Source organism: Macaca fascicularis, chromosome 15, assembly GCF_037993035.2.
Source record: "Macaca fascicularis isolate 582-1 chromosome 15, T2T-MFA8v1.1".
In the NCBI taxonomy this organism is placed as follows: Eukaryota; Metazoa; Chordata; class Mammalia; order Primates; family Cercopithecidae; genus Macaca; species Macaca fascicularis.
The window spans coordinates 59,182,170-59,198,335 of NC_088389.1; the positions used below are offsets into that span (position 1 = coordinate 59,182,170).

At 47.4% G+C, this 16,166-nt stretch overlaps 1 protein-coding gene across 1 annotated transcript in view; it reads right to left on the reverse strand.

The window, feature by feature from the left end:
- The window catches only part of COL15A1 (collagen type XV alpha 1 chain), a 127,150-nt gene extending 124,108 nt beyond the window's left edge, over nt 1–3,042 (reverse strand). The window contains exons 1-3 of the mRNA XM_045373525.3: nt 2,976–3,042; nt 2,499–2,616; nt 2,321–2,409 (exon numbers count right to left, since the gene is read on the reverse strand). Of these exons, the coding sequence (XP_045229460.2) occupies nt 2,321–2,409; nt 2,499–2,509 (100 nt within the window). The 5' untranslated portion in view covers nt 2,510–2,616; nt 2,976–3,042. The remainder of the gene's footprint in view (nt 1–2,320; nt 2,410–2,498; nt 2,617–2,975) is intronic.
- Between the last annotated feature and the right edge of the window lie 13,124 nt (nt 3,043–16,166).

Genomic DNA, 16,166 nt, shown 5'->3' on the forward strand with positions numbered 1-16,166 from the left:
TGGCCTTGAGGAAGTCACATCCTCTCTGTAAGATACGGCCTCATTTACTTCTCAGCACTGCTGTGTGGTGATTCCAGGAACTTGGTGAAGGTGACATGGTGCTTTGAAGACTGCACAATGCCATGCAGATGCAATGGACTCATGTTACCATTGTGACATTCAGATTGTAGGGCTCATTGGAGACCATGAAGCCCCTAAAGCCTTCTTCATCCGTGAAGCTCCTCTAACTGCACACTAGGATGGTTAAGAGCAAGGACTCTGTAGTCAGACTGTCTGGTTCAAATCCCACCCCAGCCACTTAGAAGTCTTGTGACTTTGGACCTCTGCTTCTTCATTTGAAAAACAGAGATAATAACTGTTCTCAGTCCCCACCTGCTGGAGTGGTTATAAGGACTGCATGAATGAAATATGAACATGTTCACACCTCCACCTGGACACAGGAAGTGTTTTATAAGTATCAGCAATATTAAGTTGCCTTAAAAATTCAGTTTGCAGGAGGACAGTTCACATTTTTAGGAATGGTTTCATATCCCCAAAGGGGCACTGAAAACCCATCAGCTGCAAATGGCTCTCCCTAGACCCTTTCTCAGCTCCTGAAGGTTTGCTGGCCTCTCTTTTTATGTTATAAATGGGAATAGGACTTCCTTTGTGAGAAACAACAGCCCTGACACTGAGGGATCCTAGAGACACACACAGGAGGAGAAAAAAACACCAAAGTTCCTATCCCCAGATCCCTCTTCCTTTTGGGAAACTGGAAGTTGCAGCAAAGTTCACAAAAGACCATGGAACCCAAAGCTGGCCTCTGCCACTGAGTTGGCATGGCCCTATATCATATGCAAAATTGCAACTTTCTGACATGAGCCATGGGGCTGAGAAGCTAAAACTATACCCCAGCTGCCCTTTGATCTGCAATAAATGCCAGGCTGGACGCTCTGGCAGGAAAAGCTATCATCGGATTTGGGTGTTGTTGCCCAGGAGACAATGGGCTGTCTTGGGCTTCTTCAGGCAAACAAAGAGTTAACCAAGGCCACCTTCTCAATCCCGTTTCTTTGGGCAGACTACAGGTTGTTTCCTAGACTTTCTCTCCCTTATTAAATTGAGGCTGTGTACTAATCCTCCAAATTCAAAGGGGAAGGGGTCAGATGCTACAGAAATCATGGTTCTTCTGCAAAACTGCACAGAGAAAGAGCTGAGCAAGGGCAAGAGCCTGCAGACCTGGATTCAAGTCCTGGATTTGGACTGGCCACTTTCTAAGCTTGTCTCAACCTCAGTGTTATAGAAATACCTGCATTGTGATGGGATTAATAGAAGCCCAAATCTCACCACCATGCAACATACCTTTGTAAAAAACCACACATGACCACCTCCTGAATCTAAAATAAAAATAAAAATACCTGCATTGCTTTCCAACACATAGTTACCGCAAGAATCAAGCAGTAATTTCTACCACTTATTTTGTGCCTAGTATGTACCGGAATCATGGAAAGCACATTATTTCTAGTTTATCTAATCTTCACAGCATTTCTAGGAAGGTAAAATGGTCTAATTAGTCGCCTTTTTCAGATGGGGAAACTGAGGCACAGAGCGATGAAATCCATTGCCCAAGATCACCCAGCCAGCCACAGTTCAAACCCAGACAGTCTGACCTTAACTGAGGCCCATTTTAACTTAGGTCTGCTTTAACTTAGATCTTACTATTCAGTCAACCGCCTGAGTTCTGCTGGAGAAACTGAGGTCCGGAGAACGGAAGGGATCAGATCACTGGCTCCCAGGCCACAGCTCTTTCCATCAACGGTGGAGCCACTGCCCATGATAGCGTGACCGCTTAAGTAACTCAGAGCTGGGTTAAGCGTCCGAGCAATTCAGTTCCGTTATTCTTGCGCAGCAAAAGCCCCAGATGTCCCTGCTAGTGTTCATGCTTCGCACCTGTGTGCGGAGAGGCACCAGACCTGCCCTTTCCAGAAGCCAACCAGCGCGCACAACCTAAGCGCTGGCGCTGGGTGCGCTGAGGCTGTTGGCGCTGGCGCTGTTTCCAAACTCCCTCTCTGCCTAAGATTGGAGGCTCCGCGCCCAGCTCAGACATCTCGGGTGCTCAGACAGCGCTCCACCCGCCCAAGTTGCCCAGCGATCCCATTCACAGCTATAATCCCTGCACTGCCAGGAGGTAGGCGCCCGCGGGACCGCCAGTGCGCACAGAGTGGCGAGGACTCCCTTTTATGTCCAGGAATGAGGCGCGCATGGCAGCCGCGTCCGCCGCCAAAACCAGCTTCCCCCACGGGTGCGGGGGCAGCCGGTGCCACCCTCAGGCCGGGTTGCTTACCTGTCGCAGCGCGGGTCTGGGTGACTGCAGGGAGGGGCGTGGAGACCGAGAGTAGCATCAGCAGACACCAGCACTGCCCGTTGTTCCTCCTGCAAGAAGTGTCCGAGGGAGAAAAGGTGAGGCGGGCAAGAGGATTGGAGGGGCCCGGGACCCGAGGAAGCAGAGAAGCGGGTCTTACCTTGGTGCCATCTCGCGGGTCTGCGGAGCCCCGGAAGGCGCGCGGCGAGTCGAGTACAGCGCTGGAGCTCAGCGGAGGACGAAGGGGCGCTGAGCGCTGGCCGCCGCGCTCGCCCTTCCTGCAGGGAACAAAGGCGGCGCTCGGCAGCGGCGGCGGCGGCGGCGGCGGTCAGAATCCCGGCTCCCGGCCCGCGCCCTGAGTCACCCGCGCTCTGAAACCCGACTCCGCCGCGCCCTGCGCTCCCCCGCGCGCTGCGCCCCACCTCGGGCAGCGGCGGCGCACTCACGCCCCGGGGATACTGGCCTCCCTGGCCGCCTCCCCACGCCCCTTTCCCCCTCGAGCGACGTGCGCTCCCCTCTGTTGCCTCCAACCGTGACTGCCTTATGTAACCTGCGAGGAAAGCCCCGCGCCCGCGTTCGTTGGGGCAAACAGGATGCGGCTCCCTCCAGCCCTTAAGTCTGTCCTGTTGGGACTGACCCTCAGAGAAAGCACTCTTTCACAGCCGCCGAGGGAATCCTCTCCACAGCCCAGGGAGGCTGGAATCAGTGATTTCCTTATATGATGGACAAGGAGACTGAGGCTCAGAGAGGTGGAGCGAATGTCCCAAAGTCCCAAGCTGCACTGAGTTCCTAGCTGCTGTGACCCACCCTGCACGCCTGACACATGGACCGACTTGAATGCCCAGGAATGGACGTGCCTGGGGCCATAAGTGATACATACAACTAAATGCATCAGAGATAGCCCTAATAAAAGTTTTTAATGTACTGGATTCCAGGGCTTTCCTCCTTGTCTATACCTTGCCTGCCCCCTTCATCAGAATGTGAGCTCCAGGAGAGCTTATCTTTGCTTTGTTCCCTGCCTAAAACAGCTCAGGTAGTAGGAGACGCCAATAAACGCTGGATGAATGAAGGAGCACAGTCTTGGATGAGGCATCACACCAGGCCCTGTGATGAGATGTGGGGGTCATGAACCAGGCTTAGCCTCCAAAAGCCCTCAGTGGGAGTGAGGAGGTGCAGGGCAGACTAACCCATTTGTTCAGAGCTTATCGCAGGGCACTAGGTAAAAGCGATCTCAATGGTCGCTTTTTATTATTAACACCCGGCACATAGCGTGAGATCTTCGGGTGAGAAGAGGCACCGCTGAAGTTAGCAGAGACCTGGACAGCTCTGAAGCCAGAGAAACGCTAGGAACCTACCTCTCTTCCTGACACATCAAGTAGCCACCGTGGGCCGTGGCTTTGTGGTCAGTTCCTGTGTTTCATTCAGTTCCACTCTCTAGAGGACGGGTCACCTCTTGCCAAGTGAGTTAGCCTTGCAGAGAAGATGGCATGGGAATGGAGATAGCAACTAATGCTTACTTGGTGTGGATTATGTCCCAAGCCCTGTGCTAAATGCTTCAGCTGTGTTATCTCGTTTAATACCCACAACAGCCATGGAAGGTGGTACTGTCATGATCCCCATTTCACAGACAAGAAAGCTGAGGTTCAAAACATTCCAAGGCTAAAGCATGGCAGATGCAACACCCATGCTCCTCACCACTCAGCCATGCTGCCTGCCGGTAAGCAAGAGGATCAGACTCACTCTCTACCCTCAAGAGCAAAATCACAGGGAGACACAGAGCACTCGGACATGAAAGGGTTCATGCCAGCCTGGGTGGTGAGGGCTCAGAGGAGGGATGGCAGGGTTGGAGATTGGGAGTCTGGGTTCCAGTCCAATGCTGGCCCTGGCTGCAGGGTGAAGTTGGGCAAATCTTGCCCTTGGTCTGATTTTTAAATTTCTCCACCTGTATAATGGACACAACTACCTTGATCTGAATGGTGGCTGTGAGCCCCTTGTTGGGACCACCTACTGGTAAACCACAGTGCTCTCTGTCCATTGGATTTTGGCTTCTGTTATTAGAGGTTGTGGATATTCTTCTCACTGGTACTGCAGCCTGTGGAGGGGAACAACTGGCAAGACGGAAGGAGGACCCTAGATGAACCTCTTAAGGGACTGAGTCTCCAGTAGCCAAAGCAGCTCGAGAACCAGGTTGGCCCCATGTGGAGCTAACACATAAGGCAAAGTGCATCCCAACAAAATTGTCCACTTGAGGCCTCTTTCCTAATCTGTTCACATTCCCCGTGAATGTAAATTCTCTCCCACTTGCAGCCACTCTGTAATGGGCCTAACCTTATTTTATTATGATTCAGTAAACATAGGGAATTTGCTTTCATAATTCTATAGTTCTCTATTGTTTGTAAAGTACCACATTAACTAGGAATATAATTGACTTTCTTAGAACTTATTTCTATACTGCTTAGAAAAACCACATCAGTTATGGCTACATAATAGATCTAGGGTTCTGTTTGACACTTTTAAAACCAGAGATTGTGAACTGGCAGCCATGGGCTCAATTTTGTTTTGTTTTTTGTTTTTGTTTTTGTTTTTGTTTGAGACCGAGTGTCGCTTTGTCACCTAGGATGGAGTGCAATGGCGCAATGGCAGCTCACCGCAACCTCTGTCTCCTGGGTTCAAGTGATTCTTCTCCCCAGCCTTCCGAGTAGCTGGGACTATAGGCGTCCATCACCACGCTCAGCTAATTTTTGTATTTTTAGTAGAGACAGGGTTTCACCATGTTGGCCAGGCTGGTCTCAAACTCCTGACCTCAAATTGATCCACCCACCTCAGCCTCCTAAAGTGCTGGGATTAAAGGCATAAGCCACCATGCCCAGCGTTCAACTTTGCCCATAGATATGTTTTATCCAGTCTCCTGGGTGTCAACCTCTAGATTAAATTAGCTAGCAATATTTGATAATTAGAAAATTGCACATTAAAATTGAGACTTCTGGATTCTTTTTGAAAGTTTGGAAAACCTGGCGACATAGGGCCTGCATTCTCTGTGCCAACAATTGATTGGCACTGAATAGAGGCTGCTGCCTTCAGCTAAGGCAGTACTGTCCAGTTTGCCATAGTTCCCACCACCGCCTATTGTCCCCCAAACCAAAGCTAAGAATCAGTTGCCCCTTATTACAGCTGCACTCTGCCTTAGCATATAAGAAAAAATGGAATAGGTTGAATGCTTATGTTCCCATTAAAAATGGGTACACAGAAGATATATAGGGAGAATACCATGCTTAAAGAAAGATGGGGAAGAGCATATTTCTACATGTTTAATATACAAATAAAGTGTGTACATTGAAAAAAATGAAAATGAAGGTGCCATTATGAAACAAACCTGACCTGCTCAGTTACATATACAACCTGAAGGGTGAAGGCTTGATTGTGATCCAATTTATTAGTCCAAGACACATATGCATAAGGCAACAGATTCCTTTACTACTCTTGCAGAGAAGTCCTATGTGCACATTTCATATTTTGTTGGTTCTGTGTAACTGATAATACCCAGTTCACTGGAATCTAAAAATGAAGTTCCCCAAAGCACACCTCTCCTCTACAAATGACTGGAAATAGACTCATGTTAAGGTTGTTGATTTTGCACCTATTTCTCCTGGGGAGCCAGAATATGTTCATATTCAAGAAGGGCTCTCAGTTTGCAGCTTGTCCCTGAACTCAGACAGATGAAGAACAGGGAGGGTCTTGGGCCTGGGAGCTGAAGTGGGGGCCAAATGGTCCCAGCTGTGGGTGTGGGAGGGATGGGGCAGGAAGCCAAGCAAGACATTTTACCTCCTGCCAGACCGTGTTTTTAGGGCTTAAGTGATTTCCTTCCATTCAATGTTAAGTTGTAGAAATGGCCAAGAGGAAGCTTTGTGTCATACCCAAGCTGATCTAAATTGTTTACCACCGTTGAGTGTAATCTGTGAGATTGGGATGTATGAAGACTGGGGATCTTATGTCCCAACTCTTGCAGGACTCAACTAAATTAATAGGCTGTTCCATTTTCCCATAATCTACCCAATGTCCCTGATAACTCAGTATCCAAAAGCATTCTCCATACTGTCTTAAGCAGTTGGAAGGGGCACAAAAATCTGTGGAAATCATCCAAAACTTTGGTTTTGGAAGAAGTTACCAAGAATATAGTACATGTCATTTTAGACCTCAGTATATTCACTACATGGGTATAAGGCCTCCCTTGTGGAGTTGTGGTAAGAACGTCTATAGGAGGTAGTTAGAGCTTCCGTGTCATCTGATTTAATGTGCAGAAAAAGTGCAATAGATTTAACTAGCTAACTAGAATAGAATTTGCTAGAAAAACTGAAGAGATAGCTGCCTTTTGGATACCCAAGAGAAAATAATGACTGTTTAAACCCACAACTACCTTCCAAGGAGGACCCATTTGTTCTGCTGAGCATCTTGATATGTTTGGTTATGCAAAGAGGGACCACGGGCTGAGACTAGAGTCATTGGTTCAACATAATAGAAAATGATGGATTTGAAAATCTGACAATCCAAGAGGAAAAGAAAAAGGGGGGAGAATGTATCAGACACCTCTTACGTGCCACTGCAACATCCTGTCCAGATCCCCTCCATCTTGATCATGTATGTGCCGGGTGGTTGTCTTCCAAATGCCTGCACCTGCATCCCTTCACCTGAGCACTTTCTGTGGTCCCTGGAGCCTGCTCTGCCCACAAGCACAGAGGACCAAAAGTGCTGGGAAATTAATGGAGCAACCCCCTTCCCCAAGCAGCTCTCAATCAGTGATGGTCAGGAGCTGGTGGATGAGAATCTCAGCCCCCTTACCCAGTTGGTGGGAACACCTGGGCAGGCATACATTCTACACTTCTATCCAGAGTTTACACAGGACTGAGCTCCGGTTTCCCACTGGGGTATTGTGCACTCACTCTTTATTGGCTGCCTCATTCCCGGTTCCCCTTCCAGTGCTTCTTAAGAAAACTGACCAAGTGAACTGCTGGCAGTGGAATCCTTGCCTCCAAGTCTACTGCTGGGAGAATCCAAATTAAGACAGCTGCTTGAAATTCCTTTAGTCTCACCTGTCTCCAGGGTCTTTGGACACTTGTTCTAGCAGCAGTCCCCTCTGTGGAGACCAACTCTACCTGGACTTTCACCAACTTCAGGCAGGTACAACCCACAGCCCCTGGCCTCATGTCCACATTGAGCACCTTTCACTTCCACCACAGGGCTTCCTTATTGATGCTAAGGCATGACATCCTCAGCACTATCCTTAGTGCCTGCAACGAGCAACCTGGAAGTACAGTGCAAATAACATCCTATGGGGCAAAATTTCAGCCAATGGAAGCCAGTAGATATATTTTTCTCCCCTCCTCTTCCAGATGCACTGTGCCAAGAAAGTAATTTATAAGGCATCTCAGAAGAGGGTCTCACAATGCTTGTGGAGTAATCCATCATGTTTAATGCCTCCTATGGGGCTCTTCCTCCTACATTGCCTCCCTTTCCTTTTCACTTCTGCTCCCTAAGATCACACTCCCTAATGCCACAGAGGCGCACAAGACTTAGCTTCAGATGCTACTGTCTGAATAACCCAGGATGAGACAGGTGATGGAGCTTATCTCTCACCTTCCGATGCACTCATGCATCTTAACAGAGTATCTAAGACACTTGTCCCTTCCTGCTCACTATCTTCAGTTAGCATGATGTCACCAGTATAAGGGACCAGCAGGATAGTCCATGGCATGTTGGAATAACAAGGTCCTTATGGACTATATTATAACGAAGAGCTGTTATGACACTCCTGGGGCAAAACAGTGAATATATACTACTGAATTTGCCATGTAAAAGTAAACTGGTTTTTATCTTCCTTGTGATTCCACTTTGCCAGGTCACGTTGTATCCCACATGGCAAAGGCTATGTTGGTATATTCCAGTAAAGATACCCTATTTGGCATGGCAGCTGCAATGGATGCTACCATCTGGCCAAGTTTACAGAAATCCACTATCATCTGCCACAATAGATTTGGCTTTCGCAGGAGCCTATGCAAGCCAATTAATGGAACTGTAATAGGACCTACCACACCTGCCTCATTTAAGTCGTGATAGGGGTTCTAATCGCTGCGATAGTTCCTGAGAGGTGATTTTGCTTCTGATCTACTATCTTGAAGTGGGGGAAAGGGAGTAGTTTCAAGGACTTCCACCTGACTTTTCCTACCAGACTCTACAAGTCAGGTTGTTAATGTAAGTGTTCTGCCAGAAGCTAAGACTATCTATGCCAATTCTATATTTGAGATCAGGCCTAAAAAGGTCTAGAAAGCACAAGTAAATTATGTGAAAAGGTAGCCCAGAGTCCCAGGTCACCTACTGCTTTGCACCAACACCCCTTCTTCAGTTCACACTTAGGGCTTCATAGGTGGTTTCCTACAACCAGTAATCAGCTTAGGAAAGAACCCAGGCTGCTTCACGCATAAGCCTGTGTGATATGTCAGTGCTAGTTGAAATTAGCTGTTGCTACATTGCAGCCCTCTCAAGGGTGGCCCCAAAGGACAATGGCGAAGAGAACTCCTCCCAGGGGGTAGAACCATGAGTGGGGCACTTGGTCAACCTCTTTGAAAGAGAGGTGGTATAGTATTATGATGTATGTAGATGCCTGGACAGTGGGCAAATGTCTTGGATGTTGGCCAGAAGCCTGAAAGACAAGACTGGATGATCTGGAACCAGGAGATCTAGGGAACTATAATGTAGACTGACCTACAGAAATGAGCACATGTGTTGGTCTTTGTATCTCAATGCTCACAAGAAACCATCCACCACAGAGGAGATATTCAACTGCCAGGTGACAGGGTGACTGACCCTGTGGATGTCAGTCAGTCTCTCTCCTTGACTATCCCAAGGCTAACAGGGAGGAGTCTTAAACAGTGACAATGATGGCAGCGGTAAATGCTAAGCACAGGCCCAGCAGCATGGGCCCCATCCCTCTAAAGTAGATATAGCTGCTGACATTGATGAATGCCTAGCCTGCTAGCTGCAAAGACTGACTCTGAGCCCTCAATATGGCACCATTCCTCAGAAAGACCAGCCAACTCCTTGGTGATAAGTTGATCCCCTCAGTCTCCGTCCTGAGTAAGTCCTTCCTCTTCACCATCAGTACCCAAATGGAAATGGGTTTGCCCTCCCTGACCAAGTGCTTTTGCCAGCACTGCCATTCAAAGACTTGCAGAATGTTGGATTTATCAGCATGGTGTCTGCACAAGATTGCCTCAAATGAAGGGACTCATTTTATGGCAAAAGCAGTGTGACAACGAGTGAATGATCAAGGAATCCATTGACTTGATTATGTAGCACATACCCCACAAACATCTAGATTAATACAATGGTGGAAAGGCCTGTTAAAGGCTCAGCTAAGGCACCAGCTTAGGGACAACCTGGGGCTGAGCTGTGGGACTCTCCTCCAGAATGTGGTTGGGATAGTCACTGAATTAATGGCCAATACATATTGTTGTTCTCCAAAAACTAGAGTACTGGTGGAATTAAGTCCTTTTCCTCTTCCAGTGATCCACTGAAACATTAAGCTCTAGTGGGGTAAAGGTGCTGGTGTTCAGCAGAAGAACTCCTCCAAAAGATACAATAAGGCCACTAAACTTGAAGCTGTGACCACTATCTGGTTACCTTGAGCTCCTCATGCCAGTGGGCAAGCAGGCAAAAAAAGAGTGACTGCATAAGTGGGGCTATTGAGCCCTGATGGCCACCGGGAGCCAGAGTAGCAGCTACTTTATGGGGCAGAGAAGATTTATCTACAATCCAGGGAATGTCCTGGTGTATTTCTTGGTGCATGCATATCCTGTAATGATAGCAAATGGGCACATGAAGCAATCAAGGCGGCTGAGAGGTCAGACCCTTAAAGGATAAAGGTCTAGGTCACCTCACTAGGCTAGCAAGCCAGATCATCCAAAGTGTGGGCTGAGAATAAAGGAAATCAGACTGGGTGGGGGAGGAGGGACATGACACTAGCTACAGCTGAGGGGACTTTGGCTTGTTTCACTGTCCTGGCTAAAATCTTCTCAGAGATCTCAGTTGGCTATGATCTTGAAAGGGATTCTGTGACTGACTGGACTTGTACCCCTCTTCTTAGAAAATAAGTGATGGGAGGCCAAGATGGGATCACTTGAGCCCAGGAGTTCAAAACCAGCCTGGGCAACATGGCAAGACCCTGCCCCCCCCCCCCCACCCCACACACACACGCATGCATACAAGGAAAATAAGTGAGAGCATCATATTATTTCAAAATTGAAGATCCTATATGATAGCATAGGAGCTAGATCTATTGGGAAGGCAAACCTAAGCAGTGCAGGGAGTAAACTAGGCTACACATCTCTAATGCACTACTTCAAATCCTTCAGATTTCCTGTCTCCAAGTGGTCATTCATTCCAGCCACAGCCATTGCTGCAGAGATCAACTCACCAGGGACTCCAGTTACGGGTAAACCTGGCAGTGCCTTCATTTATGCCCAAAGTGTATAACTCTTGCCTCCTACTTTGGGACTTCTATATTAATCCTGAGACATGAGATGCTGCAGGGTTCATTTATTGCCCATGCATAAGTAACTTGGAAATGCAAAGGAAATAATATGTGGCCAGCTTCTGAACAATGAGAGATGGAAACCAGTGAATGGCTATTTCTCCCTCCCTCTCCCATATCAGTCACGCTGAGTAGCAGCTTCTCCAAAAAAAAGTCCCACAAGACTGAGGACTCATTTATATATAAGACCTGTTATTTGCTCTTCCTTCTTCCCTGCTTCTTTTCCCCCTCCCTCTTTCCTGGGACTGAACTTCATAAAGTGGCACAGAAGTCTTTGCCTCAGGCTCTGCGTTTTGGGAAACCCAGCTAAAGGATGATAAGCACCATCAAGATAGTGTGAGGCCAGAAGTTCTGTGTGATGAAGCAGCCAGTGAAATATTTCCAGCATGGGGGCGCCCCCAGAACATTTGCAAAATCCTATGTCTAATGCTTGGTTTGCAGCTGTTTGCATTCCAGTAAATGGAAAGCACTCCTGCAATGACTCTTCCCCCAGCAACAACAGCCTTCACTCAAGTTTACCCGACGCACGAATGCTTTATAAAAATGGACTTTCATGGATATCAACTGAGACATTAATACAATGTCTTGGTCAATAGAACAGAACAAAGGCTGCACACGTGGGATGCTGTGATGAGTTATAAGCAGAGCTTAGAAACAAGAGCCCAGCATCAGAGGTGAACATAAGAAGATTAGTTTTCTGGGAATGTGCTTAAATATTGAAAATGACTATGGGCTTCCAAAAACCACAGAATAGGGGGAGATAGAGGCCATTCCCGAGGGACAAAGAAGATCCCCCCCCCCCATCCAACATCTGACAAATGAGCAATATAAAGTATCCAAAATCAGACTGCAGGGGTTTAAATCCAGAGACCGTTCTTTACCAGCTGGAGCTGTACCCCTCTTCTTAGAAAATAGGTGATGGGAGGCTGAGATGGGAGGATCACTTGAGCCCAGGAGTTCAGAACCAGCCTGGGCAACACAGAAAATGGCTCAGTCTCTGTGCCTCAAGTTTCATGAATTAAAAAATAGTAATAACAATAGAAAATTGTTGAAAGTGTGAAATTAAATGATTCTGGCATATAACCCATCACTAAACATTTTTTAATTTTATCATTATTTAATGTTTCTGTCTAATACAAATAAAAGGCCCAGATATACAGTCATAGAATATCAGATCTAGGCTGGGCATGGTGGCTCACACCTGTAATCCCAGCACTTTGGAGGTCAAGGTGGGCAGATCACTTGAGGTCAGGAGTTCGAGACCAGGCTGGCCAACATGGTGAAACCCCATCTCTATTTAAAAAACACAAAAATTAGCCAGGCATGGTGGTGTGTGCCTGTAGTCCCAGCTACTCAGGAGGCTGAGACATGAGAATCGCTTGAATATGGGAGGTGGAGGTTGCATTACAGTGAGCTGAGATCATGCCACCACACTCCAGCCTGGGCTACAGAGTGAGACTCTGTATCAAAAACAAAAAAAGAAAAAAATATCAGATCTAGAAGTGAGCTCAGAGATCTTCAAGCCTAGCTTCCACTCATGCTCAGAGAGAAGGGGATTGCCCAGGACTACTGTTAATCCAGGGCAAAGCCAGAGCCAAATGTCCTGACTCCTATCCAAAGCTCTTTTCTGTGCCTTTTGGGCCTCCTGCTCAGTTTCCCCTGGCGTTCAGGGTAAAGACCATTACAAATAAGAAGTACAACTGGAAATGCATATTCCATGTTCATCATGTGCCTTCAAGTCTCTGTATGCTCTGCTAAGCACTGCCCTAGAGGGTGTCACTCCACCAAACAGCATTGGTCAGCCACTTCCACAGACTAGTGTTTTTCACCTGTGGCCCACCTGCATCAGAATCATTCTGTGGAAAGTATGTTAAAAGTACAGATTCCTAGTCTCTACACAAAACCTATTAAATCAGAATGTCTATAGCTGCGGGCTCGAGAATGGCAATTTTAAGAAGCTCCCTGGTCTTTCTTATGCACACTGCAACTTCACTGTCATTGACCTAAAGTTTCACACTTCTATTTCTCATGGCACCTGGTTCCCGAATTCTATCTTGGAATTTTTTGCATTAGAAAGAAACAGTATTCCAGCGTGGTGGTGGCCCCAGAACGTTTGAGACATTGTAAGTCTAACGCTCTGTTTGGAGTTTTTTGTTTTTTGTTTTTTTTAAGAAGGAGTTTCGGTCTTGTTGCCCAGGCTGGAGTGCAATGGCGCGATCTTGGCTCACCGTAACATCGGCTTCCCGGGTTCGAGCAATTCTCCTGCCTCAGCCTCCCAAGTACCTGGGATTACAGACACCCACCACCACACCCAGCTAATTTTGTATTTTTAGTAGAGATGGGATTTCCCCAGGTTGGTCAGGCTGGTCTGGAACTCCTGGCCTCAGGTGATCCGCCCACCTCAGCCTCCCAAAGTGCTGTGATTACAGGCGTGGGCCACCACGCCCAGCCTGTTTGGAGTTTTAAATACTATCTCCTACGATGATGCATTTGCACTTTTTAGCTCAGAAAAACTGCCAAGACCTCTCTTAGATGGATTTTCCCATTTGCCACACCCTTGGAAAAGCAAGAAAAAAATGTATTCTGTTGAGTTAAGGCCTTTAGGATCCAAGATTTTGGAGAGAAAGCAGCCAAGAGCTAGAAGGGACCTTGTACCTGATACCAGGCCCAATTCAACCAGAGGCTTGCTGTACAAATTTATTTAATTTAAAGAAATAAAACAACTAAGGAATCTTCTAGGTACCATTTGATTATACAAGGAGGCCTATCAAAGAGTTTGTGAGCAAAATGCCACATGTGTGGGCTGCTTGCCTTCCATTCTACTTTAGCTCCCTCATCAATGCACTAGACAATGGTTGCCACTTCCAGAGTATCTGTAAAGAAGGATAGGGCAAATGTAAAAAGCACTACATTTAACTGCTATTTTTGTCTCAAGGAGGATGGAGTTGATAAATGTGTCCTTGAGATAAGCCAGAGAAGGCAGGACATAAAATCTGTCCGAAGTGATAGTATTTTTTGGCTTTTTTTTTTTTTTTTTTTTGAGACAAGGTCTTACTCTGTCACCCAGGTTGGAGTGCAGTGGGGTGATCACAGCTCACTAAAGCCTTAACTGCTGGGGCTTAAGCAATCCTCCCACCTCAGCCTCTCAAGTAGCTGGAACTGCAAGCACACGCCACCATGCCCAGCTAATTTTTAAATTTTCTTGTAGAGATGGGGCCTCCTTATGTTGCCCAGGTTGGTCTCAAACTCCTGGGCTCAAGCCCTCCACCTATCTTGCCCTCCCAAAGTGCTGGGATAACAGACATGAGCTACTGCACCTGGCCCTGATAGAAGTTTTATCACAGATTAAGCCTCCGTGTTCCCATATGGCAGGGCCACACCTTACTCTTGAGAGTGGCCAGTGGTACAGCTGACAAAAAATACAGCCCTTCTCTGTTCCCCTTTATCTGCCTCACTGCCTTCTGCCCATCAACTGTTGGAAACAGCTCTGCTGGACATGACTGTGAAGTGTGGTCACTCGGAGCTGCCACAGGTTGTCGCTTCCTCTTCCTTCAAGCCTAGAGGCTCCAGAGTTTGCAATGGGTCAGTAGCACTTCTAGGGAGCAGTTGGAAATATAAGGGTATGGGAAGTTTCTCTTGTCACAGTGAATGCAGATGTTACTGGCATTTGGCAGGCCAAGGATGCTAAATTCTGCAATGTAAGAAGCAGACTACCTAACAAAGAACTAGCCCAGCAAAAATGCCAACTGTGCTCCACTGAGAAATGCTACCAGATTGTGGCTCTTAATCTTTCTTGACCGAGACCCTTGGTGTCGCAATCTCAAAAACACACATCTGAAACAAAGGTTTTGTGTAGCAATATTTGCCCATACTACATGTAACGCATTCAGATATTTTATACTCTATTCTGCTCTGTTATATATTTTTTAAAAGGCTGATCAAAATCCATTCAATAGATTTCATGACGCACAAATAGGCCACAACCCATATTAGGATGTGATGATTTCAAAACTCTTCATCAGCCTGAGAGGGTGGGAATATATGGAGTGAAACTCACCATAGCAATCGTTTGTCTGCTCTCATGCACACTACCTGACCTAAAAAAATCTCAGGGCTAAAGTGAGAGCCCCAGTGACTTCTAATGAGCTAAACCTGACTTGCTGTATCTCCCACAACCAGATGGCCAAAGAGAGACGAACAACCGTGCATTGCTGAGGCCCGTGGTTCTTTCAGGGCTCTGCTCTCTAAAGCAGGTGGCCCATGTGTTTTGTGTTTCCCTGCAGTGGGAAGGGATGGATCTGACCCATTCAGAGGCTCTTGCATCACAGTGGACGGTGAAGCTAGCCACCGTGGGAGTGGGGGCAGGGGTGGGGCTGAGAACTCTGAATTAAGCCAAAAGGTCTTAAGCGAGTATTTCTCAGCAACACTGAGCCACAGCACCTTATGCCAGATGGGCAGCCCCGTTCTCCAAACCCATTCAAAGTTCCCTACCCCCCAGGCAAGCTAACCGGGTCCTAAAGAGACAGAAACAGCCCAGGAATAGATGCTGCCGAGGAGGCTGAGGGCGGGGCCAGGTTCAAGGGGTGGAGCCTGTGACACTGGTTGGTGGAAGAACCAGCCACACTTTGACCATGTCAAAGGCTTCATCACAAATTAAGTTAAGCTGATCCCTTCTTCCAACTGCTTCCTCCTGATAGTTTTACCATGCTCTTAACCACCGTATCAACAAGTTATTGTTAAAGGGTTTACAGACACCATGCTCAGAAAACGTGGTCCTCCCCATACCCTTCCATGGTTATTCCTCCCTAGCTTGGCTTATGCTTTTTCTGCTTCTCGGATTTTGTGGCTCAGTGTTCCCACATGTAGAGCCCTCGTGTAAAGTGCCCCACATTCCCTCTGCCAGCAGCCTGGTGTCACCAAGGAGCCAGACCCACCCCCCCATTTCAAACCCTACTCCCACCACTCCAGGCCCTGAGGAACCCAGCCCTATCAGGGTTCCCGTTCTTAATGACTCATGAGATTTCGTAGGTTTCCCATCCAAAATGCTGACAAAATACAACCTTGATGCGCACTGGCCTCTGTTCTTACAATCTAAACAAGATGCCGCTGACCCACATCTGTCTGGACCTTTACTGTTCGCTCACTACTTACGTCACATGATTATCACAACAGCCCTGGGGGTGTGGAAACAGATTCAGGGGTTAAGCAGCACACGCAAGGTCAGTTGGTTGATAAAGAGCAGAG